Genomic DNA, 25,850 nt, shown 5'->3' with positions numbered 1-25,850 from the left:
GCGGCCGGAAGTGAGGGCGGCCGGAAGTGAGGGCGGCCGCAGGAGCGGCGCGGCGGCGGGGATGGGCGATGTGGCGGCTGGGAGCGGCCTGGGCCGGGCGCGGCCTCAGGAGCGGTGCGGCGGCGGGGAGCTGCTCGGTGGGCGGCCTGGCGCTGCGGGGCCGGCCCGGGCCGGGCGGGAGCGGCGCCTGTAAGTGTGCGGGCGGTGCCGGGCCCGCTCCGTGCTCCGTCGGTCGCCCCGCGCCGCGCTGAAGCGGGGCCTGTGGGGTGCGGAGGGGCTCGCGTTTAAAGGCGCACAGTAAAGCTGGTGTGTAGCTTTCCTTCCTGGTCGTAACTCGCTTTTTGTTTTATTTTTGTTCCCGTTTTAGATAAGCATCTGATAAAAGAAGATGATAAAAAGACCGTTGTGAGTATTTGCTGTTCAGAGCGGCATCTGATGCGCGCAGTGGCTGTGCCTTTATCGCCGCAGTGCGGAGCAGTGTCAGTGCTGTGTGCGTGTGCTCTTTACTCCTTCGCAGTAGCACAGTTCTTAAAAGCAGTAATGTTTATTTATTTATTTTGTCAGATATGCATCGAGGGGAATATTGCAAGTGGGAAAACAACGTGCCTGGATTATTTTGCACAAACTACCAGCATCGAGGTACTGGGTTTGTGTTGTTTACGTCGTGCAGTGACTGTTTGCTTTGGCAGAAGCACAGCTAACTTAGAGCTGTTGTCCTTTCTTAGGTACAGAGCCAGCAGCAGCAGGCTGTGAGGCAGTGCTTGTATGGCTGCACACCTTCAGCCATGTGCTGCCTCCTCCCATTCATTGCCAAATTGTGGAAGAGATTTGTAGTATATGGTTAATAATTCTTCTGATGGATCTGGGAACAAATTTGATAAAAGGTCTTGGAGTTCCACATGGGAATGCTGGGTTTGCAGATATTTTTTGTTAACGATCCATCTGGAATAAAGAATTATTAACCCAAATGATAATTTGCATTCAGTGCAGTATTGTTTAAAAACTCAGTTAACTGACCTCACTGAGTGGTGCTGCTGGAGTTTCAGACCCTCAGGGAACAGATGGGGCTTTTATGGTAGGCAGAAGCTGTTCTGATTGATTGTAAACGTTATTGAACTTTGGAATGCGTGTTGTTTTTTAGATGGCAAAAATAAAAGCATTCGAATAGCATTATAATTTCCTGTTCCTTTGCTAATAAATGTTATCCCATGTGAAATATTTCATGAAGAAATGAGTAGGATGTTGAAATGAAATACAATCAATTATCAGCTAACCATTCTTTCTACATCAGATTGATAAATGCTTTGAAAAGTGAAATTAAATACAGGATTATGTAATCAAAACAAAGGCTTGCTTTGGTGATATGAAAATAATAGTATGGAAATGATTCTTGTCCATTTTTTTGTTTATCATTACATTTTGTATTTCAGGATTCACTGCTGTTAACTAAAGGGGGGTGAGCTTTTCAGTACATGTCCTGAATACTCTGACTTATTAAACAAGTACTTATTAAAGGTAGTTGCAGCATTGTAAGATCAGGAATTTATTTCAAATCTTAAGTATGTTTAACATGGGATGTTTTTTTTTTTTAATAAGGTTTTGACAGAACCAGTGAGTAAATGGAGGAATGTTCGTGGTCATAATATCCTGGTAAGCAACAGAAACAAATTCAGCGATGGCAGTTCTTTTAGAAATACACTGAGGAGGACTTCTTATGAGTCACTGAAACTGTTAAGGGAGGTGTGGGCATGATCTCATAGAGCAAAAAATAATGCTTTGTGATGCAGAAAGAGTTTTTTTACTGTGATAAAGACGTGCAGGTAATGGACACGTTTTTTATAAAGTCTGGTTTCAGCAGAGGTTACCAGTTGGTCTTCACATGGCTCAGTGCTGAGGGACAGCGTGCCTGCCTGCTTTCCAAGTGCTGGAACTGTGCTAAGGCAGAAAGTGAGCAGCATCTGATTTATGAATATTGTTCAACTGCCAACAGTGTGGAAGGTTCAGTTCTGGGCATTGAGAGCTCCTTTTGTCTTTTGGGTAGTTGCCGTTCCTTGCAGTTTGGTCACAGCCTCGGAGCACAAATGTGACAATGATCTGAGTGCTCTGACCGTATCTGGATAATTCTTGTCTGGAATGGTTTGAATGGTATGTGATGTCAGCCTTCCGTGCTTGGGTGATCACCTCCATTGTTGAAATCACATTGTTAGATGTGTATCTGTGCTCAAACTCATGTGGAATTTGCTGTCACACACAGCATTGTGGGTACAGCCCTACCCATGTGTGCCTGAACACGTATCTGATGCCATTACTGCTAGCATAGTTCCTGTAGAAAAGTCAGTTTTCCCATCTAGGAGCTGCTGATGCTTTCCTTGTTATGAAAAGGGAAATCACGCTGGGCTGTGTCGTGTCTAATCACAGCAGTCTGTCTTGAGATTAGTTTTTTGTTCTGGTTGTGGACAGGGAAGGAAGGAGGTCAGAGTGGTAATTTATTTCTGCACTTCGGGATAGACTGATGTGCAGTACTGGAGAAGTTGAAGGAATGAGAAGAAGAATCTGAGAAGTTGCAGAAAACAATTGAGAAATGCCTTGAGGGTCCCTTGGGGAGAAGCAACTGTAATGGTCTGTGTTAAAAGACCTTTTCTGGGGCCCAGGTCATGCTTACAGGAATTGTATATGCTTTTCTGGTTGGACTTGGTTGTACTGAGTCTGAGACTGCACAGAAATATGTTAGCATTGTTTAATTAGTAAATATATTTGAACTGTTTTAAATGAACTGTGCCTTGGTCCTGGCTGTTCCAGATGCAGAGAAAGAAATTCCTGTTGGTGTCAGTGGCCGTTCCACCTGCCTCATGTCATAAGGGCCATGGCTGTAGTTCTTAGCTGTGCATTGTGGAGCACAAATGATTGCTTAATTCAAAACGTATTGACAGCTTTATGGTATTTTTTAGTGATTCTGATGTAGTTTATGAAGTATACAACTTTTTTTTTTCCACATCCTTATAAAAAATAATAATAAAAAAGCAAACCACAGAACCAAACAAAGAATCCAAAGCCTTTGTCTTGCTTCCATCTCAAACCCCAGGGCTTAATGTACCAGGATGCTTCAAGATGGGGGATAACCTTACAGACTTACATACAGCTTACAATGTTGGAGCAGCATACCAGACCAATGGTAAATAAATATATTGTTCTTTTAGCTTAATGTGTTATTGTTGATAAGATGTGGTTATGAATAAGAATTTAATCTTGCATCAAAAGATTAGGGTTCTCTGTGCATTCTTTCTTTGTTCCTGCAGTGAGTATGCACTGATGATGCACATATCACAAACTCTGCACACGCTTCTTTTCCAGCACCCTTAAGAGCTATGTGTGCAGCAGCATCTTCATCACACTGACCTTTGGCATGCATTGTCATGAAGGTATTCCACACTGTTTAGCACAGATTTAGCTTTTGCTTCTTGTGTTTCTCCAAAATGCTTCCACTAAAATTCTCTTCTGCTTCATTTCATGGAATCATAGAATCGTAGGGGTTGGAAGGGACCTCAGGGGATCATGGAGTCCAACCCCCTGCCAAAGCAGTTCCCTACACCAGGTCACACAGGTAGGCGTCCAGGCGGGTCGTGAGTATCTCCAGAGAAGGAGACTCCACAACCCCCCTGGGCAGCCTGTGCCAGTGTCACGCGTGTGTCACGCATAACTTCAAGCTATTATTTTGCAGACAGTTTTCTTGGGCTTCTGCTTAGATATCCATTAACTCAGATAAACCTGAAAGCTCACAGATTTAACATTTAACATTTAATCTGCGCATTGCCACATTCATTAGAGGTGCCAAGGATGTTGCAAAAGGCATTTAGATGCTACTCTGGCTGAGAAGAAAATAAAATAAAATCAACCAGTGTCTATTTCAAAGGAAGATGCTGCTGGATTGGATTTGAAAACTGGATACAATGTTGTGTGTTAAAACTTTGAATATTGACTATTTAGGCTCAACAAGTAGAACTAAGGTCCTTTGTCTGAACAGCAGCAACAAAAAACACCAAACACATCTCTTATAAGAAAACCATGTGGCTTCAAGTCTGCTGTTAAGAAAAGTACTTACTTTTCTTACCATTTCAGATGGTTTGCCCTCTTGTTTTTTTGTCTTTTTTCTTTCTCTGTCTTAATTCACATTATCTTCCTTCTAATCAAGATCTGTTTGTTTCTCTGTCCTTTGAACACCTTTTGACAGACTCTGTGCTGTATTTTTCTATTCCCTGACTGTAGGACACTTAGGCCCTAAGATTGTTCATGTAATAAGTTTTTTGAGTTAGAATCAGGGTATTTCTTTTGCATCTGTGGAGAGGAAAGCAAACTTACCAAGAAAATAGAACTTCAGATCTGTGTTATTATTTTTCTGCTGTAAGGTCTGCACTATTGACACGGTAATACACCTGAAGATGGCAGCATTCAGGTAGCAGCAGTACTGCTGTGTAAATCCTAAGTTGGTTGCTGCTTATTTTGTGTCCCTTCTTAACTTCAGCTTCTGAGTGGAGTACTGCTGTGGTTACCTCAAAACTTGTTTATGTATAACAATTTAGTTATGTAGATGTTTAGCACTGTAGTGACCACAATTGCAATTAATAATAGTTTTTGTGTTCCTTCCCCAGTGATTGTTTTTATTTTTTTTTAATCTCAAGATTTGGAAGATCTGATAATGTTATGTATTTCATAATATACAGGAAACGATGAGCTTCAAGAGACACAGATGCTGAAAAAATGTAAACTGGTTGGTGACTGTTGAATTTTATTTTCTAGGTTTCCCCAGTGAGAATGATGGAGAGATCTATTCACAGTGCAAAATATATTTTTGTAGAAAATTTGTATAGAAGGTATGGTGTTTTGTTTTCTACTTTATTTTCTTTGCTTAATAAAATGAAAAAAAAAATCAATAATCAATGATTTCTTTGGTAATTTTGTATGTGAGCAGTCTGCTTTTGGTTAGCTTTTTGTTGGGGTGGCATAGTGCTTCATATGGGGTGTGCTGTCTGCTGGTAGATCCAGGTCCATAGGATCCGGGCCAGATGTGAGCATTCTTCAGAAATGATGATGAGTTTAGAATGTTTTAGTATTTATAAAACCATTTATTACATTTATCTGCTCTCCAGCTGAATAAATCAAAGCAAGCATGTACAGAATAGATTAAAAAAAAATTAAAAAATGGAGTTATAAAGAAAAATACTGCAGGAGAGAGAGAGAACTAGATGGTATTACCAAACCTAGCATCCAGGATTGTTGTGCTTTGCAAGCAGGAACTCGAGCAACAAGCCTTCCAGCTCTCACGTGCTGTGGCTTAGGATCAGGATTTGTAGGATCAATACTGACTGAAACCCTTTGGTCAACTGTTAAGTAAAGAGGGAGAACTGCTGATCTGTAAATGTCAGTGTCTGAACTGGGCCCTTCCTCCCAGCCTTGCAGTGTGTGTGGGCACTCAAGTCTATCCGAGGTTATTTTGTTCTGGGGAGTAATACTGTGGTCTCAGATAGCACAAGCACTCTACCTAGTCTCACCAGCCCCATACTAAATAAAATAGTGCAGGAACCAGAACTGGTATTTTTTTTTTATAATGCTGATTGTGTATTCAAAATATGTGGTGCTGTTTTAATGGCTTTTTCAGTGGTCTCAAGGGACAAAACCAGTTTCTTAACTTTGTCTTCAGGGAGAGCAGGTGCGTGCCACAAGATGGCATCTGTGCTTCATAGTCTTCTGGTCAGCTATGAAGCTGGTGTGAAAGTTACTGCGAGACAGTCAGATGTGAGGCAAACAGGAACAGGAAGAGACATTATTTACTCTGTCTGTGTACAGTGGAAATGTAAATGGAATGTCTTCCTTGTTTTTAATTAGTGATGTGTTTTTCTCTGCAGACAGATAGCTTTTGTCCCAAAAGAAACTAAGGCTAAGTGTGCAGGTGCCAGCTCTGTGTATTAATTTTGTAATAAAAATTTGAAGGGCATTATGGATGTCTCATAGCTTTAGTGCTCCTTAGTGTTGGACAGAAGGCACCTGCTTTGTTTTGTTACAGCTGATGGGAAGCCAGCTGATGGTACCAATAGCAGACCAAAATACAAGTGCATGTAAAAGGATTATACATAAAACAAGGGGAAGAATCCCTTGCTATCAAAGCAAGACTATACAAATCCTGTTCTAGGTGAATGTTTAGTTTAAGTAAGGGATGGAGAGCAGTGGAATATCAGGGATCCCAGCTCTTCTTTGATCCAGTGTCACTCAGGATTTGTGTTTTGGCTTTGCAGGCTTTTTCCCAGAGAGAGAAATAGAATAAGATTTACCATGGTGATGGAAAGCTTAAATTGTGAGCAATTGCTGAGAGCTTCTCTGGCATGCACAGATACACGAGTGTCCAAGTTCTTGTGATTGCACATCTGAGGTTAGCACTGAAACACGTGCTCACGTTAGGTGTAAAACTGTAGAAGAATTTTGAATGCGTGCACGTGAGTATATATGATATTTTTTAGGGTAAGCCTGAACAATTTACTTTGACCCTCACAAGTTCCTAGTTATTTTTGATATATAGCTATTTCCATTTGTTTAATTTTGCAATAAAACCTTGGTAGGATTCAAATGTCAGCAGACTTCTCAAAGAGATGCAGCAAAACTTACATCTTTATGGACCTTGAACCAGACCAGGAATCCTCATGTGATTATCCAGGGGGCTGACAGAGGGGCAGAGGCATGTTGTGTGCAGGAGAGATCAGTGCAGAATTGAGGGTGTACCCTTTAGGAATGGTGAAGCAAGTGATCAAAAGATGTTGCCAAGAGAATGGTTGAGGAAACCTGTGGAATCATTTCTTCAGTGCCACTTAAAACATTGCAATTGATCTTAATTATTCAGCTGGGAAGACCAGGAGTCTCTAAATAGGATCTTTTTCTTCCCCTGTATTTCAGTTACAGACATTTAGGAAAGAGTGTGGAGTATGGCTTACTGTAATTCATTTTGAAGACAAAATAATCCAAAACTAACACTGTTTGAGTATTTAGGAATATGGCAATATGCGAAGACTCTAATACCAGTGAAAATATAATAAGCAATTCTTAATAACATCACAAAAATAAATAAAATTACTTATTTTTTTCCACTGCTCTTTTGTTTGGTTTCTATAATGAATTGTCAGTGCTCCTTAGTCAGTCAAGCCCTTCTGGTTCAGGTGTATTTGAAATGGACCTGACATAAACAACTTGAGTATCAAAGACAGTTGATATTCATTTATTATCTTAGCATGCGTGTCAATGTAATGTTTTTTTCTTCTTACTCACTAAGTAACTATTTCTTAACTGTAGTAGGGAAGATTTTTTTAACTGGTAAAGATAGAAATTTATGCTATTAAGCATTTTCAGATAAAGTAAAAGATTGAACTTTTGTACAATGTCTGCTTTATAATGCTATTAATGTTTGTGTTCTTATTGGTCATATGCTGGAATAAATAGAAATTAGTTCTAGTCAGATTTAGAAAAAGTAAAAGCAGTCCAAATGAGTTTAGAACTGATCTTTGTGTGTTGTTTAATGAATGATGACCTTTATGTTTGTGCAGTGGGAAGATGCCAGAGGTGGATTATGTTGTCCTGACTGAATGGTTTGACTGGATCCAGAAGAACACTGATGTTTCCGTTGATTTGATTGGTAAAATTTTGATGGGAACTGGTTGGGCATGTTTGTGGGTGGTTTCTTTATTGTAAGGTGAAAAATTTATTTTTTCTTCGGCTTTAAATAGTCACTTTATTGATTATGATAGCATCTGTGATGCTTTGCATTCATGCTGCCTGGTGCTCTGATACTTCATGGACTGATTAGCAGTAACACCAAAGGGGGAGGTTGAGTGGTGGTACCTGAATCAGGACCCTTTCCTTCCATGGTTTGTGTAGTTTCCTCTTTGCTTTTAAAGCTTATCCTTATATATAGCTGCATAGCTTTTTTTTCCTGTTTGTTTGTTTGTTTGTTTTTTAATGACAGTTTACCTGCAGACATCTCCTGAAGTTTGTTTTGAGAGATTAAAGAGAAGATGTAGAGAAGAAGAGAAAATCATTCCTCTGGTAAAGAGTTCCTTCAATATATGTGGCTTCAGTGAGCATAAAAACATAATAATGCTGATCTAGATACTAAAATCACATCTCGAGTGTACCTCAAAATTTTACTGCCCAGAGGAGTTGGACTTAGTGATTCTTGGGGGCCCTTTCCAACATGAGGTACTCCATTATTTCCTTTGCAAATTAAAACTTCAGTATTTAGAGTTGTAGAATCATTAAGGTTGGAAAGATCTCTAGGGTCATCCAGTCCAGCTGTCAGCCCGTGCCTGTCACTGCTCTAGGCCGTGTCACTCCGTGTGACATCTGCCCTTTTCTTGACACCCTCCAGGGATGGTGACTGCACTGCCTCCCTGGGCAGCCTGTTCCATTCCCTCGCTGTGTCATTTTGATTTACTGTACAAAAATGATCTGTCATGCGTGCTGACTTCTGCAAGTGTTGTTTTAGGAATCTGTGTGCTGTGGCTGACTGTTGTGGTGGTGTTGTGTGTAATTTGAATGCCTCTTTTCTAGGAATATTTAGAAGCTATTCATCAGCTCTATGAAGAGTGGCTCATTAAGCATACGCTATTTAAAGTTTCCTGCCCAGTGCTTGTAAGTATAATTTTAGAAATAACCAGATAAACGTGTTGGGGAGGGGAGTGGCATTGTGTTCTTTAAATAATAAGAACGTTAATTAAACTAAATGAAGGTGCTTTGTTAATAACTCGAGAAAAAAACATTTGTAGCCGTCCACTGTGTCTAGTGGAAGTCTGATCTGTAACTCTGAGGTGGAATTTGTGGGGTGTTCATTTGTGTTGTGCAGCAGGATCAGACACACAGCTTTCCAGTGAAAGCCAAATTCTGAATGGAGAACTAATTGGACAGTTTTTTAGGAGTGCTTCAGTGATAGTTCTGTTTTGCTCAGAAGCAAATATATATTATGATGTAATTATTTGTAACATTAATGTTTTTGTTTTGAAGGTTATTGGAGCTGACCATGACATGCAGAAAATGATAGAAAAGTATGAAGAAAACCGGGACCAAATACTAAACCCATATAATATGCAGCAGCATTTATAGAAAACTTATGGTTGTATTTTTAAGTTTATAAAGTCTGATACAGGGACAATGTTGAATATTTGTAAAACTTTTGAGTTTAATGGTTTCTGCTTTAGAGTTGTGCCTTGTAGGGTGTTGTGAATTTCTCACTACGAAATGTACAGGCACAAATCATAAACAGAGTATGATCCAGTTCCATTCCAAGTTTTTAGGTTCTCAGTCGACTTTACTGAGTCAGTTCTATTTTGTTAAAATGTGTCTTCTCGTTTCCATTTCACTGCTGTTTCCTATAAAATAGCCCTTTTCTTTCCTCCCATGACAGTTCTGTTTTTGTGGTTTAAAAAGCAGTTCCGTGCAAGAGGAGGGATGCCCTGTTGTGCATCACGTTCAGATGGCTTTGTTAAACAGCTCTGCTTGTGTCAGAATAGGGTGTGTAGGGGTTCTTTCTATAATTCTGCCTGCACTGGTACAGTGCATTTCATTGAACTCATTTTCTTCTGCTTTACAATGCATCACAATGCAGCTGTAGTTCTGAACGTAACTTATGTGTTACCATAGTTCCGTGAAATTCAGTGGAAAAAGGATAGTTAGATAGTTTTTGAGACTGATTGCATGGTGGTTCTGAGGGTTTTTCTAGGCTGAGTTTTTAAAGGGGCTTTGTTTTCATGAAATTGTCTTCTTATAGCTGAGCTGAGGACTGGTGAAAATACAATGTGTTTGGAACTCTGCATTTCCTTTCAAATGGCGATACAACTACTAAAAATAATTGATTTCTTAACTGCTCTGGGTTCTTAAATATTTGAGTTGCTCTTTATTTATTATAAAGAAATATACAAATGGTTCTTTGAGTATATACCTTGATCATTTTATTGTGGCTTGGGAAAGAGAGAAATGTAATGGGTGTTTAATTCTTGGGGTTATTTGCTTATGTGTTGAGGTGCTCTTTATTTCTACTTTTCCCTCTTGAATGTTGTCTTCCACTGCTTACTGCTTGAACATCTGTAACTTATTGACCATAATTTTCAGTTACTTGGCTTTTTCATGTGTTACCTCACTTTTTTTATTTTGTGGTTTTATGGTAGCTGTATGTACCTGAAGATAGCTGTAGATGAAATGACTGCAGCTTTTTCCAAGTCAGGAGATGCAGTTTATTTCTTCTAGTGGGGTATTTATTTACTTATTTTTTAAATCAGTGCAACTTAGAAATAATCAGTGCGCAGAGTGTTTCCAAGTGAGTGCTACATTAGTATGCTGAAGCTTGTGAACTTGATTCAGTTCTGTTTTAAAGGTTTAGAATTCTAGCTTAAAAGTAGGGTTTTATGTATTAAATAATTATCTTATGGAAGCTTATTTGTACAGGAATAGTGATCATTCTGGAGACATTCTGTTAAACTTTCAAAGTTCTTTTTGTCTCTTAGAGAAGAAAAAAGCTCTAGAAATAGCTCTGTCTGTTTTAGTTGTCTGCAGATTGTTGTTCATTGCAGTCTGATTGAGAGTTGTAGAAGCCAGTGGTGTGTATTCTGCACGCTAGCCTGGCAGTCCAGAGAAGAAACACTTAATTCTGCTGTACAGAAAATGCTAGTAATTTAGCACCTCTCAACAATGGGTGTGGTGGGTCGGTTAGCCTTTGTGGTACAGTTTCCCCTTACCTCGAGAGCCTGGAACAGCATGTAAACCATTTCAGAAAAAGTGATCATTTGCCATTAAAATTCTTCCAGGCTTTTTCTGGTTTCCTGAGCTATACGTTTCTCTTTAATGGCCCACGGTGGAATTTTCTTCTGGAAACTTGTCACTTTATGAGCATTTTGACGTAATATCCTGTCACAGTGAGTTCCACATCTAAACTACAAGCTGTGTGAGAACTGATTAGCTCTTTTGCATATTGCATACCTCATCTGGATGGATATGTTTTCTGGACTTTTAGTATTTACTCTATTCTGTTTGAGGTGTCCTGGCAGTCAGTAACATCTGGGAGCAGCACATGAACTGACTTGAAGAGACAGAGAGTCTGGCAAAAATCAAAATGTTAAACATTTGCATTTTCTTCATCTGGCCTTCTGTGTGCTCTTTCCTGGCATGGGGAGGATGTTTAAATCTTGCTTATTTGATTAAACTTTTCAGAGGTGAATGTCCAAAACTGTAGGTTCTAAGAAGCCTTGATGATAATTGTGCTCACTGGTGTAATTAGCATGCAGAACTACTGCCAACACCAGGAACTAATCCAACATCTCTTTTTCAGTGCTCTTCCTCCTGCAGAGTCTGGGTATTCTGCCATCAGTTGCAATTAAAATGTTCAGACTTGAAGCTCTGTGTGCTCTTGCAAATAATGGCTCTCCTAGCAAGTTACTGTCCTGTCTGAGGACTTGTTCCTGTAGAGTATGGAGGTTGAAGTAATTACTGTGCATTTCTAAAGCAGGTAAAAGTCAGGTGAGGATTATGGTTTTTTACTTCTTTTTTTCCTCAGCATTTGAGGGGGCTAACAGTTGCAAGCTGTCAACAAGTTTAGTCTCAGAACAAAAAGCTAGTAGTTCCAAGATTAATTCCAACCTAAATATAATCTTGTGTGTAGTCCAGGTGCCATTTATCTGGTTTTTGTTGTTTGTTTTGTAAGAGAAACTGGCTTGTAATATTTTTTTGTGTTATGTTAGGATGAGGATTAACTGTTGTGTAGACATACAGCTTTAAGAGTGTTCTCTCTGAACACGTACAGAAGTCAGGCAGGTGTGATACAGTAGAGGAGCTCTGGTTTTTACTCTGGTACCATGCTACTAGGTTGTATTTATTTTTGAGGTGAACCTCCTGTCTGATAAATAATTTATTTCTCCCTCACATCTGCCCACAATAAATACTGAGCTGGAAGTGAGCTTCTCTGCACATGCTGCTGTATTCTGTTCCATTTCCGTACTCACTGTAGGAGATTATATTGTTTAATGCTGTGAAAAGGAAACTTTTAGGATTTATCAGCTGTGTCTCTTAAGAGAACAGTGCCAATTAACTTTCACTGGATGGAGCCTCTAGTGATGATGGTGGGTTACTGGTTATAACTCTCACAGTGTTCAGATACACATGAAGTTAAATAAATAAATGTGATATTTTAGAAATCGTGTGGGTTGTTTGGTTTTATGTTTTTTCTTTTGCTTGTTTGGAGACCACTCTGAACAACAGAGACATTTATCTTTGCATGCCCTTCTCAGTCCCTCTTAAGTATGCTTTTGTTTATGTCTCAGCAGACAAGTTGTATTTTAAGATCTTCATTTGTAATTTGAAGCAAATTGTAATTGTTTGTTCATTCAGTGCCTGTATGCTCTGTTTGTCTTTGTGCTGAAAGTTAGTTTACATTATTGGCTTTAAAAACAAAAAAAACCCAGAAAGTTGATTATGAAGCCAAACTGTGTTTGTTGAGCTCTAGACAGGACAAGGATGTATGTGTGATATGAATTTTAAGAGGAGGGAAAACAACTATTTAAATAGACCCGTCAGGGAGAAGTAGTGCAATGGAGTAATATCAGCCAGCTCCTGGGTCTGGTGCCTAAGCTCTGTGTCTGCACTGATCAAAAGAGAATTTCTCTAATCCCATGCTTGGGAAAGCTGAGCCATTCTGAGTGGTTGTGTGTAGCATATAAATTTGGGAACAGAGCTGGCCCTGTGTCTCTGATGGAAAGACATAAAAACAGTCAGTAAATCCCCATTCAATTCATTGACAATCAGGGCCAGCTGTAGCACAATTAAAGTTGACAGCTCACAAGGGGATAGGCACACATTTCACAAACACAAATCACCCTTCTTTACAAAGAGGCTCACGCAGCTCTCTTGCAGGCTAACAGTACTGCTTAAGTGGTTGCTCTTCTTTAAGTTAATTAGCTAAGCAGAGGTGTACTGGTCAATAGCAGCAGGGACAGGAGGGCACTATCACACGGGGTCAGAAATCATGCTCTCCCTTCTGTCTGTCTCTCAGATCTAATTGTATTTACAAGGATTTTAAACCCTGTTCTTGGTACCGTGCCCACGCAGAAGCAGTTGTATGGAGGGCTGATGCCAAACGCATATTAAATATGTCTTGTTTTTTCTTTCAGCTGTTTTTCAAATCCAGTTTCTTCACAGGTATCTGTAAAGCTGGTGTCTGTAGAGACCATACAGATTTGCAAGTGGAAGTACCTTCTAGTACAAGACCTTAGGAGCCTACTATTTGTACAGGAAGAAAAGGTAAAGGTGTCCTTGCAGCAGAAAGAAAATTGATTGAAAGCATCTGTAAGTGTTTCAAGTGGATAGCAGCTCTCCCTCCAAATGCAGGCCGGATGCATACTTAGCAGTCCTGGTAATCTACCATGGAGGTTCTGCCTCAATCCAGATACAAAAGCATTAACAAAAAGTAGAGTCTCAGAACATATCCGTTCTGTGTTCCATACATTTTGTGCAGCTTGGCTGTTCATGTGGTTTATTTCAAGTGGCTGTCTTTAGTTTCTTGGGAAACCAACTTTAGTGTTTTTTTAATATGTAACTTGCTATTAAATACTCTTGTATACGCTGTTTGCTACAGCAAAGATTAAAATGGCACATTAGGTACACGGATCTATAGTGCTGGTGGTCAGCAAAATACTTGTAAGACATCTTTATTTGTGATGAGAAGGGGATTTTGCAGTTCTTAATTAAGATTTCCTGAATATTTGACACAACATGCTATTTAAAATGCAATTTTAATAACCCCCACAGGGGGAAAAATGCATCTTATAAAAACTAAAATGCTTAGGAAGAACAGATAAATACTTGAAGGAGCAAGGAGGCTGTGGTGGGTTGACTTAGTGAGCAGCTAAGCACCTACACAGCTGGTTTGCTCAACCTCCTGCACAACAGGAGAAACAGAAGAGCAAAAGCAAGAATTTGGTTTGAGATAGATTTAATTAGTGAAAGGAAGAGGGGAGGAAAAAAAGAACAAGTGATGTAAAGGTAGACAAAAAGAAGCCACAAACCAAAAACTTCTCTTACCCCAGTTTTATTGCTGAGCATGATGTTATATGGTATGAATATCTTTGGCTAAATCTGGTCAGCTGTTCCAGCTGCCAGTTTCTTGCCCACCACCACTGGAGTGGAGGCCAGAGTGAGGAAGAGAAGGCATTGAAGCTGTGCAAGCGCTGTTCAGCAACAGCCAGAATGCAAGTGCAGTATCAACAATTTTAGCTACTAATCCTAAACACACCACCACATAGCTGCTATTAAGATAGTTAACTTCATCTCAGCCAGACCCAGTGCAGAAATACTAGTTTCTGTATGCAAACTTGTAATACCTTTTTCTCCCAACCCCTTAACACCATCCAAAGCTGAAGTCTTGTCATTTGGTGTTTGTTCAGTCAAAGCTGTGTTCCTCCTACTGTGCTGGAATTGGGTGATGACAGAACTCCATCAGTTTGTGCAAAAAGCAGGTCTTCCATTTTAGCTCCTGAGGCTTTTCCAGTATAATCCACCTGCTCCTCTTAACATTTTGGGAGGATGAAAGTCAGGTACAAACAATTTATACTAATTTAGAGGAATGCTAATTTTCTAAGCTTATCTTTAAACTGAACATAGGGGAAAGATTAGCTCAGAACACAGCCTCACAGGAATGCCACGATTAACAGAAGTACACTCCAGCAGTGTTTCTAACACTATAGAGCCTTCCAGTTTAGAAATATTTACCTGTTCCTGTCACTGTACAGCATGCCATATTCTAAAAATAGACCTCAGGCATTAATTAGAGCCAGATGGAATCTGGTTAATGAATTAAATGGAGTGATTTCATGAGGAAAGAGCCATTAAGAATTTGCTCAATTACTTCAATATTTACTGTCCGAGAGTAGTGGTGTTTTTGTTTATTTATGATTAGCTTTGTCAAAGCTAATTATCTCCTTTGAAAAGATGATCAAGGCCACAGCTAGGGCAGGGAAACCCCAGGCAAATTGCAAATAAAAAGCACTGTTAGAATCAAGTGTGCTAGCACAACATTCCGTGGTCAGTTTTGTCAATAATAACATAAGGCTCCTGGATTTCGTTTACTTTTAAATTATAGTTCTCTGGTTTTACTTCACTGGATTCACTGTCAGGCTGCAAGAGGTTCCTTCTGCCCTGTGGACTGGTGCTTATTCTGCTTGGAGACCGTACATCAATACTTTGTGGTGGAATGTAGGTGGGATTAGGGGGCTCTCTGATGTGCCTGAAGCACTCAGAAGCCCTGCGTGCATTATCCATTAGTAGTCTCTTGCCTTCAGAACTACTAGTGGGCTCCTCCAAGCTCCCAGCAGTACAGCACAGATCTGAAGATGGCTCAATAAATGCAGCTGCTCTGCTCTGCCTTTCAGCATTAGTTGAGTATGTGCATTTCATTCTGGAATGATTCAGTTCTCTTATATTCCTGTCACTTGTCCTTGCACGTGAGAGTGACTCAGGGTGCCCAGTTTCCTCTATTGGATACATCAGATCTTCCTGAGTGTCCTTGACTTGTAGTTTTGTGAAGGTTAATGACAGATCACAGACTTCCTCTTCCCTAGGGATGCTGCAGTTTTGGACAGATGAGACATCCTCGTATGGCAGCGACTTCAGCTCACTGGGTTTGTCTGCAGGGTCTGGGTCTACGCAGTTTATAGCATCATTAATTTTTGCTTCGATCGATTCTTCGGGGACTCCTTGAGCTTCATACTCTTCAGAGTTCTTACGGTCACAAACGCCGTCAGCAAATATTGCAAAGGCTGGTGGACCGCTCGCTCCTGGTGAGAGCGGCACCGACCACAGCTCATCTGCAGCTGGCTGTGCAGAGAGTGACAAAACACAGTCCTCGCTTAGGCTGGCTCTTGGCTTTCTTTCAAAAGCTTCTGGAGAAAGAGTCTCACTGAAAATAGGTGTTTGTCTTATGACAATGTCACTATATTTGATCAAGAAGTCCTCGCTGTCTGAGCATTTGCCCGGAAAGTGTACCGTGTTAATGACTTGCCTTTGGTGTTCCTGAGCCCTGTTAGTGGATTGAGTTAGTGCTAAGTGAGGCATGTCATCTTTGATCTGAACATTCCGAGCGGCTTCAAAGGACGTACTGCTATTAGTTGAAGGCTTCTGTTGAGTAGCAAGGCACAAAGATGTTTCGCTATTTTCTTTGTTTTCTGGATTCTCAGTCTCTTCTCTCTGAGGCGTCTGATCCTCTTTGTCCTTATTTTCATGCTGCCAGTGCATTTGTGATCTCTTCTGCAAGGTCTTCTCCAAGTCGCTGTGTTTTTCTTCATTTGTCATTTCGAGGATGGTTTCACACTCGATCCTTGCCAGGAATATTTCAAAGGCAGTCTGCTTTGTTTCCTCATTGTTTCTCTTTCTGACAAGTGAAAACTCTGTTGCTGTTGTTGCAATGTAACCTATTTTCTCCAGTACTGTTTTTACTATGTCATCTGGGAGCACAGATTGAACATAGTAGACAAAATTGCCCGTGAACGTCTGAAACAGAACAGTGAAAAACAGATGAACATTTTGGGGGTGGGGACGGGGGAAGCGTGAAAGACTCCATAAGAACAAAACTACTTCCAAAATTACTTCAATCTTTTTAAAAACTATTTTTTGGAAGTTTGGATTTTGAATTCGAGTGAGGCTTTTCTAACTGTGTCATTTTGTCAGCCTCTCGCCTGCTTGCTGTAGCAGAGTAATTTCAGGGATGTTATGCCAGTTTAAAACCATTAAGGTAGCAGCCAAGAGCATCAATATGCAGGAAAGGAGAGGGAAAGAATCATTTTGATCAAACTGGAGAATTCAGATGCGAGTCTTGTCTTCCACTGAAGAACAAGAAGACCTTTTCAACAGAGGACTGGTGGAATCAATCACTAAGGTTTAACTTTTCCTAAAGAGGTGTTCCTCCTATTTTTTAACGGGTGACAGGAACGTATCGTTTTCTTTATCAGTGATTCAGAGTTCTGCTCTAGCTTTGCTTTCCCAGAATTAGGTCACTTTGAAAGCACCCTTCTGAAACGAGCTCTTTTCAGATCTCTCCCCGGCCCCGGGGAAGGCCGTGCCGCCTACCTTCAGCGACCTGATCTCCTTCCTCCACGGCGACAGCAGCAAGTTGACGCAGAGCAGCTCCAGGACCTCCAGCGCCTTCAGCAGGTCCCGCAGCACGCTGCCGCCCCGCCGCCCTCGGGCCCTCCGGCACCGCTCGGCCACGCCGCGCACGTCCAGCGCGCCCCGCCGCTCCGGCAGCCGCCGCGCCCTCGCCTTCAGGGCGGCCTCGTCGCACGCCGCCAGCCGCCCCTCCGCTCCCCGGGCCGCGTAGTAGGCCACGTAGTCCCGCAGCACCCCCTCCTCCTCCTCGGCCGCCGGCTCCTCCATGGCGCCGCGGGGCCGCCCTCCCTCCGCCCCTCCACGCCCCGCCCCTCCCCTCCCGCCGGAGGCCCGGCCCGGCCGTCCGTGCGCGGGGCGGGCGGCCGCGAACCGAAAGCGAAAGGCGGAGGGGCGCGCCCCCTGGCGGCCGTCGGGCAGCGCTGCGGGGGCGGTGTCACCCGAGAGCGGGAAGCGCGTGGCGGCGGCGCGGTCGTCGTGGTCGTGTGAGGGCGGCGGCGCGGTGGACTCCGAGCTGAGGTAAGGCGGCCTCGATTTTTTCTCCGTGGGTCCGTGTGGCCACGAGGGCCCCGTGGGATCCGCGTGCTGCTGCTGCGGATGAACGGCCTCCTTTCATTCCGCGGCCGCGCGTCGTCGCAGAACGCTCCTGTGGGGTTTGCGCGTGGGCGATGGCCCGGAGCCGTTAGCGGCCGCCCGGCCTGCACTGCCCCTCGTTGGGCCGAGCTCGTGGGAGTCTGTGACTGTAACTGTGCGGAGTCTGTTTCCCCAGTTGGAATTTCTGGCAGCCCGTCTGGGGTCCGTGCTCAGGAAATACAGTGTATCTTGCTGTGCTTAAGGGTTTTGTTGGAAACATTGTCGTCGTCCTCGCTGTCTCAAGGTCACTGCGCTGTAGTGATTCTCCGAGGTCCCTCTGGATGTGTTTGTGGTGGTTTCCAATGCTTCCTGAAGTGCCTCAGAGTGACACTGGCACCATGAAAGCACAGAGGCTGTACTGAGTGTGTGTATGTTCGTTACTAAAAGGTGTATGCAAAGATCTATATACTAAGAGGAGATGTCTACAGAATTACAGCGCTGTTGTCTTGCGGGTGAGAAACAGCATATCCAAACAGTCTGCGTCCTATTAATCATGTCATGAACACAAGGCCTACGTTCAGCTTGGTCTTAGGATTACTGTTACAGTGATGCCAGAGTTCAGGAGGAAGTCTGATAAGAGGCTTTGAATTTCTTCTGAGTTTAATGGGATCTGACTTTTACTCTTGAAGTGCTCTGTCCATTTTGCTGACATTTTTCGGTGTGCTTTGGTTGGTTGTTGGGATGGGTGAGTCCCACTGCACCCTCTGTGCTGTGTGACAGTGGGTGACCGCCCCACAGTGCGGCACAGCGCAGGGAGCAGCGGCTGTTGGTGCTGCCGTACAGCCTGCGTGGTGGTACTGCCTGTCCTCACACGAGGAACGACTTTGATTCACTCTACTGTAATTTTAGGAAAGTATTTCTATCGTGACATAAAATATAAATCTCCCATTTTCATCAGAAGTCTGCTTAAAATTGATTTATTCTGTAAAATCAAATTATTTTCCTCTGATATAAAGGTAGTGTCAGGGCCTGAAATCCATGTCAGCCCAACAGAAGCACTGCCCAGAACACACAGAAACTGGAAGTATTTGTATAACACAGCAGACACTTGTGAATGGCCTGCCTTCAGCAGAGCCTTCAGCTTTGTTGTACAGGTAGGAAAAACACATGCTCAAAAACCAAAATCACATTTACCTTCTGATGCTTGCTAGATTCCCTCTCCAGCCCCCAGCAGCAGCCCACAGTTCTGGTCTGTCCGCGTTACGTGTCCTGTAACCTCTGTGCTTCCTTTTGCTTCTTATCTTCCTGCCAATAAAACTGGCTACTAAACTTCTGTGTTGGTTTTCTCTTCTGGCCCTGGTGTAGTGCAGAGTTCTGTCTCTTATTGCAGGATACTTTGTGTGCCACAGAATGGTCTCCACTGGTACTTCATGCATTAAATTACACATACTGAATGTAGTCTAGATTCTGCAGTGCCCACCAGCTTATTTTGCAGTACAAAATTGTGAGTTTTTGTTGCTCTGGGTGTAACACATTGGAAACTTTGGAGATCTGTGAAAGATTTCTTTTGTTTTAGCAAAACGCATACTTACTGTTATCTGCTTGGAAAAAAATGCTTACTTATCTGATCCCATCATGTGCATATGACTCAGCAATGGTATGATGTACAGAACATAACCAAATGATTACTTCCCCACTATATATTCATTATATTTGCATCAATCTTTGGAGTGTTCAGTAATGATTACAGTTGGAAATTATTTAGTATTTACAGAAAATTGAAATGTAATTTTACCAGTATGGATGATTGCTGTTAAACACAGTTACATGTTTACATCTACTCCTTTTTACTTATCCTTAGTGAGGGAATAACCTGAAGTCCATTTTAGCAGAGTAAAAATTGTACATTTTTTCAGCAAGAATCTCTAAGATCTAATGCAGATGTGCCTCTGACAACTGTGCTGACGAGTGCTTGGTTGAGATCCTTAAGTGGAGACCATATGCACCATGCAAGATGAAACTCATTTCTGTGGGTTCCTTCTGCTGCTCCTGCGAGCATCCATCAGAAGAGTGTGTGAGAAGCCCAAGCCTATGAACTAGGGCTAGTGTGAATAGCAAAATGTCAGCGAGGAGGGCCGTGTCTAATATGAGGAGCTTCTGTACAAAGTGAGGTTCTCTGTTACTGAGTGTGCCAAAGCCAGCATTGACTATTCACCTCATGCTTCTTCAGTTACTGGAGGTCAGGGTCCTTTCTTAATCCTATAGACTCATAACTGAAGTGCCTGACAGTGTAGGCAGTGGGATGGGAAGCAGCATGGAGCAGCTGCTGGCGTTCCAGGTGCTGTCCACCTATGCCAAGCAAGTGATGTGCAGCCCTGGGGCCGCATGCAGCTGGGCGTGGTGCCCTTGACATAGCTGGTGCTGGGGCAGCTACTGCCACCCCCACTGCTTGCTCCTCACCTTTGAGAAACATTTGCTGCAGGTTTTGGAACTGGCTGGGGTATCTGAAGAAAAAACACAGGTATCAAAAGATTCCTCTTTTTATTTGGCTCCCGTACGGTGCTGATAATGTTTTGCAGGCTGTGTTCTGTTTCTGTCTATGGGTATACATATTTAGAAAAAGAATTAAAAAAAACGCTTTGTTGCCAAGACACTGGATAAAGTGTACTACTGACGCCTACAAAGACAACAAAATGCTCTTCTCCTCCCTTCTGCTCTAAAGCATGCAAATTACCATAAAATCGAGGAGTAAACTTGATTGGATAACATATATGTACACTGAGTGGCACCAGCAGTGAGATCTGATATGCTTCAGGAAGGCCAGATGCACCACTGCTGCTTTTCTGTGCTGTGTGACACCATGGAACGCTTTGAAGCACAAAGAGGGAAATTCAGGTAAACTTTCAAAATTCACTGTAAAAAATAAAAAAAACGATCCCGTTACATCCCTTAGTAAAGATATAAAATAGGTAAAACTTTAAGAGGCTTTATTCTTCCATTTAAGTGTTGGTTTTTTTTCAGTCTGAGTTTTTCAGAAAGCTGGAAGGACAAAGCCCCTTTTATTCACAGGATTTGGCTCAGAACGGTCTGATAGTCAGAGGGAGAGTTTTTCAGTACTTCCACTGGCACCAGCGGGATGGGGATGTTGTGCTCACGCACCACGGCTTCGTAGCAAGGAGCAGCCTCTGTGGGGAGTGATGACAAAGAGATGGATGGGACTGGCTGCTGCCAGCCCTGTAGCCTGGTGGCATGGCATGCTGCCTGCCCTGCAGTCCCTGACGCTTCTTCCTCCTCCTCCAGGCTGATGTTTATGGATATTTCATTTCTTTGACAGGGGTCCGTAAGGGAATATGGGGGGGGATCATCTGTAGGAATATATATTTGCGTTGCTCCTGGCCCCACGCATTCATCATAGCTGAAAGAAAAACAAATTTTTCATTAGATTCCTGTGAAAAATGCCACAGTACATTCTTGTCAGTGTAACAGGGGCAGGTAAAGTGAGAAGGAAAGGATCGTCTAGTGGTTCCTCAGCCCACATCCTCGCTCACCCTGCCATGTTAGGCACTTGAGAGTTTATCACTTAAAAGCACATCTCCAGGCACCTGAGGATAATCCTTGAGGTCTTGGGGAAACTCAGATGCTGTCAGAAGCACAGCTGTGGCTGCAGCACTGCACCTGTGCTGAGCCTGGCTCTGCTTGCCTGTTGTACCTATGCCCGGTGTTGCACTGCTGGCCCTGCAGCAGGGTTCAGCCTACATCTCAGCTCTTTGCAAGGGACAAACTTAAGAAAGGGTGGGGAAAAAGCAGTGTTGCCTTTTTTTTCAGTTATGAAAAGAAGGTACAAAGAGCTTTAGATGGACTACTTTACTAAATCCCGCCTTCCTGACTCACAAGTCCTTAGGACATCCTTCTGTCTGTACTCAGTCTGAAGCCACAGGTGGGCTGTCTGGGTTGTGGATCTGTACTTGCAGGACAGCAGGATTCCTTGCGGAGGTGCAGAGCTGTGATGAATAATTTTGACAGACTCATGCTGACCATTCTGAGACTCATCAGAGTCCCCACTGCGCTCCTCCTAAATTGGAGTAACGCAAGGAAGACCAGTCTGTGGGATTACTGTGCAGAGCCAGCTCAGGACTGTCCAGGCTTTGTGCCATTAAGATAGAGCCAGGGGAGACTGTTGCCTCCTTACTCCACCTGCACTGAGGCGTTGCTGCCCTGGTGTTAGAGCAGATCAGCCTGCTGGGCTGGCAGCCTGGTGCTGAGCTGGGCTCTGCTGAGCAGTGCTTCTGGCCCCTTACCTGGAGGGTCCCCCACCTGGCTGCCCTAGCATCACCCGTTTGTCCAGAAAACAGCTGACTCTGTTTCTCCTATCAGACCATCCCAGGTGTAGTGGTTTGAAGGAAGGTTCTGAGCTCACTGTCTATGCAGGCAAAATTGATTAAGAGGCATAGCATCATGTTTTAAGCGTTGGACCTGCTTTACTTATGACTGCTTTGTTTAATTGTTTCAGGACCATTTTTAATTAGATTGAGGCAAAAATGGTTCCTATTAAAAAAAAAAAAAAAAAAAGGCAGAAACCCTCTCCACTGCCAAAATCTCCCACTCTTCTCCCAATCAGTTGACCTGAAAAACAATTCTGCTGGAGCCAGGCAAATTAAGAACCCATTTCCTTAACTGCAGTAACTGCAGAGCTAGCTATTAAGATCTCAAATATTTCCTGAAACATAGGATATTTAGCACATGTCCTCCCAGTGGACTGCAGGCAGTCTCTCTGCCCCTGTAATTGCATTGCTGCCAGGCTAAACCCAAGCTAATAAACCCTGCTTGTAGATTATAAGTGACTAGCAGCAGGGCAGCTCAAATCAGTTACAGAGAACTTAAACCTGTTGAAATCAGCCACAGAGGCCCTTGCCTTAGAAGCATCCTGCTGCACTCGTTCAAACCTTTCCTTCAGAGTGCTTTGATGCTATTGTTCCACGAGTGCGTGGTGAAAATGGTTTTGGGGGGAGAGAAATTTTTCAGTAAGGAAGGGGTATCTTAGCACTATCTTAACAAACCACTCAAATATCCAGAGGTGCTTTTATTTTTATCCTTTTTTATCTTTTTTTATATTCATGAGGTCAACAGTTTTGAATGCAGATTAGAAAATCCTGACTTCTCCATCAGAATTTAAAAGCATGGCTCTGTGCTCTGAAGGTCCTGAGAAGGCAGCTAGGTGCTTCAGGAACAAGCTGAATTGTTTTTATACAGCATGTGGAAGAGATTGAAGTCCAGTCTCCACTAAGCCCACTGCAACTTCCAAGTGAACATGCTGCTCTTTTACAAGATTTTAGACTTCAGTTAGAGACTGAGAATCAAGGAAGAATCTCTGTTTGCAGGATTACTACCTCTGAACTGCATCTTTACTTAATTTACATTTTGCTGACCTAAAGCACAGTTCATTTATTTGAAATCTTTCCACTGGTTTTGACTGATTTAATCAGGCTAATGAATAGCACCTGCTGGGTCCTGTTACCATAGCAAAAGAGGGAAAAGAGTTCTGGTTTTGGAAAGCCCACAGTAATCTGAGTTTTGAGGTGGAAAATTGCGAATCCCTTTGCTGAGCTGCAAAAAGGAAGAAGCCTCTCTGTCTGCTGATTCTGGGCCTGGGCCCAGCGCCCAGAATCTGCCACTGACCTGAAGGAGAATGGGCACAGTGTGAGCCTTCTGCTCACTGCTGTTATCTGATCATCTGCGTTTCTTTCCCTTGGATTTAATTTGATATCTTTCATGGACTATAGCTCAGCTCTGTAAAACTAACGTGCCTAGCGAGATAAATACTGAAATGGTCTTTGTGAAGGAGACCTTTATGCATCAAGACACATAGGTGGCAAATTATGGTATTTAAAACCTGTCATTTTGGTGTTTTGTTCCAAATATCAATATCAAATATCAATATATGCAAACAAACGATCCAAGGGATGGATGGATGGAACACCACTCCTATGAGGACAGGCTGAGAAACCTGGAACAGGTTCAGCCTGGAGAAGAAAAGTCTCTAGTGAGACCTGATAGCAGCCTTCCAGTATTCACAGGGGGTCTATAAGAAGGAAGGGGACAGACTTGAGCAGACTGACTTGTAGGGTCTGTTGTTATACAAGGGGAAATGGTTTCAATCTCAAAGAGGAGATTTAGCTTGGATAAAAGGAAGATGTTTTTAACAGTAAGGGCGGTGAAGCACTGGTACAGGTTGCCCAGAGAGGTGATGGAAGCCCAGTCCCTGGAGACATTCATGGTAAGGCTGGACTGGGCTCTGAGCACCTGACTGAGCTGTTGGTGTCCCTGTTCATTGCAGGGGAGTTGGGCCCTTCCAACTGAAAAGATTCTATGATTTTGTATAGTGTTATTTTCTTCTTGTTTAGAATGGATAATGAATACATCTCTTTTCAGTTAAGGAACTTATAGCTCATGGCAGTACTTTATGGTGAGGAAGGCAATTACAAATCATTCCAGTAGCTTGTTTTTAAGGTAAACTCTTGTATTGCATTAGCAGTTTATGATCTGGATACTTAAGTTTTCTATATTCTCTTCAAAGCATTGCACCTGTAGTCTCAAAGTTTCTGCAGTGTACTCTGAGCTTTTGACATAGCTTTGAGGTTTCTTTATTTTTACTTGCAACCAGAGTAATCTGGGACAGACATAAAGGAGCTGCCTCCCTGTAATCCAGTATGGACCCCAGTTCCAAAGGGGGCAAGAGGAACCGATGCTGTATAATGAGGGCTACCACTAACAGGAACCACTGTATCGATAACAATCAGTAATGATCATTCCTTATATTAAATTTATAGTTATATGCATATCATTTAAGTACAGTAACTAGTTTTGTTGTTTCTAGCCGAGATGTTGGCAGCTGTAGAGTTTGGACCTGTATAGAGCTGTGGCTTCAACATGAGCCAGTGTCCATGACGCTAAAGGGAAGTGTCCCATGCTCTGCTGCTCCCACTCTTTTTCGTTTTGGTTTCACACTGAAATCATGCAAGCTCTATTCTCTTGCATTTTCAGCTGCATGATTTCAGTGTGGAACCAAAAATGCTTGCTTAGCTTCTTGCAAAAAATACATTGATAGTCATTTTATCTGGGATTCAGTTCTGAGAAGTTGTCGCTCACATGGAAAATGCCTGGTGTTTGATGTTAGTACAACACTCACAAGGAAAATCCCTTCAGACCAAAAAAACAAGTGCTTTCAGAAAGTACTTTGTTACCATAACTTAGTAATGGACTACAGGAACGTGTTATACTGCTTCTCTTCAACATCATTTGTCTCTTTTTAAGGCATAGAAAGCCCTCCTCGGGTGTATGTAGCACTTGTGGTGAATTCACTTCAAACTGTTTTTTTTTCCCCCCAGTTATAGTACCTTAAGGTTCATGGTGCCTTACAGACAGGCAAGATAAGGTTACTGACACTGATATGTGCTGCTGTCTATGTTTCTTTGCCCTGTTTCTTGTAAAAATAACTTCACTGTCATCACAGATTATGCTATTGAGTTTTGAAGGAGTAATAATGCTAGGAAAGGGAAAGAGGACTGATGCCTTTTAACTCCATCATGCTGAATCTAAGTGTGACCTGCAAAGAAGAGAACATAACTTAAATACAGTGGCTCTTCAAGCTGACTTTGTTGACTTGGATTGTTTGGGGGACTGAAAAATAACTTAATAAATTTGCTTGGTCTCCTTCCAATAAGCATTAGAAAGTTGTATTGCTAACAAAACACAAACCATTTTACTTAATTCTCTGTCATTCATAAATTATGACCTACTCCCTGGGGAAAGAAGAAGGTTCTACACAGATAATTTTTTAAGTCATAGTCAGGAGCTAATGAATAAAAGGCAAATCTGGGGAATGAAACAGTGAGATAGATGTCCTTTTGTTTTCTTCATCTGTTATGTGTTGCGACTCTACTAAAATTGCTCCTCTGTTGTTTCAGTTTTGCTGATGAGCTGCTGACTTTTAATGATGGTAAACATGAATACTCTCCTGGAAAATATGTGCATTGACAGGTTTAAGCTATGGTGAGAACACCACCAAGGATACTTACTTGATGTTTTTGCCTAAGAAAGAAACTGTG

The 25,850-nt window shown here is 42.3% G+C and overlaps 4 protein-coding genes across 4 annotated transcripts in view; 1 reads left to right on the top strand and 3 right to left on the bottom strand.

Moving 5' to 3' along the window:
* The window catches only part of CMTM3 (CKLF like MARVEL transmembrane domain containing 3), a 73,000-nt gene that overhangs the window by 11,236 nt on the left and 35,914 nt on the right, over window positions 1–25,850 (bottom strand). The gene's annotated exons all lie outside the window — the stretch shown is intronic.
* TK2 (thymidine kinase 2) lies at window positions 39–9,931 on the top strand. The gene is made up of 10 exons (XM_065733142.1): window positions 39–189; window positions 368–405; window positions 565–639; window positions 1,597–1,650; window positions 3,083–3,172; window positions 4,795–4,868; window positions 7,584–7,672; window positions 8,003–8,082; window positions 8,587–8,667; window positions 9,037–9,931. Exons 1-10 carry the CDS (start codon window positions 69–71, stop codon window positions 9,133–9,135), a joined length of 801 nt encoding a protein of 266 aa, XP_065589214.1. The 5' UTR covers window positions 39–68; the 3' UTR covers window positions 9,136–9,931.
* On the bottom strand, window positions 13,735–17,458 carry LOC136046545 (uncharacterized). Its single transcript, XM_065733141.1, has 2 exons — window positions 17,137–17,458; window positions 13,735–16,560 (listed from the first exon to the last, which is right to left on the bottom strand). Exons 1-2 carry the CDS (start codon window positions 17,440–17,442, stop codon window positions 15,079–15,081), a joined length of 1,788 nt encoding a protein of 595 aa, XP_065589213.1. The 5' UTR covers window positions 17,443–17,458; the 3' UTR covers window positions 13,735–15,078.
* The window catches only part of BEAN1 (brain expressed associated with NEDD4 1), a 39,133-nt gene continuing 33,552 nt past the window's right edge, over window positions 20,270–25,850 (bottom strand). Inside the window, exon 6 of the mRNA XM_065733140.1 lies at window positions 20,270–21,160. Coding sequence (XP_065589212.1) covers window positions 20,809–21,160 — 352 coding nt within the window. The 3' untranslated portion in view covers window positions 20,270–20,808. The remainder of the gene's footprint in view (window positions 21,161–25,850) is intronic.

Source organism: Cyrtonyx montezumae, unplaced genomic scaffold (genome assembly GCF_038088225.1).
Source record: "Cyrtonyx montezumae isolate F1298 unplaced genomic scaffold, pur_monq_1.0 scaffold_17, whole genome shotgun sequence".
In the NCBI taxonomy this organism is placed as follows: domain Eukaryota; kingdom Metazoa; phylum Chordata; class Aves; order Galliformes; family Odontophoridae; genus Cyrtonyx; species Cyrtonyx montezumae.
The sequence above is the reverse complement of the archived record's forward strand: the minus strand, read 5'-3'. Positions and strand labels throughout refer to the sequence as shown.

Bases quoted from the DNA above. Each gene is read 5' to 3' on its own strand.
- TK2 (XM_065733142.1), top strand. From the start codon at position 69: ATGTGGCGGCTGGGAGCGGCCTGGGCCGGGCGCGGCCTCAGGAGCGGT. The intron at 190-367 runs GTAAGTGTGCGG...TTCCCGTTTTAG, and splicing joins GCCGGGCGGGAGCGGCGCCT to ATAAGCATCTGATAAAAGAA. The intron at 640-1,596 runs GTACTGGGTTTG...TTTTTTAATAAG, and splicing joins CACAAACTACCAGCATCGAG to GTTTTGACAGAACCAGTGAG.
- LOC136046545 (XM_065733141.1), bottom strand. From the start codon at position 17,442: ATGGAGGAGCCGGCGGCCGAGGAGGAGGAGGGGGTGCTGCGGGACTAC. The intron at 16,561-17,136 runs GTAGGCGGCACG...GTTCTGTTTCAG, and splicing joins AGGAGATCAGGTCGCTGAAG to ACGTTCACGGGCAATTTTGT.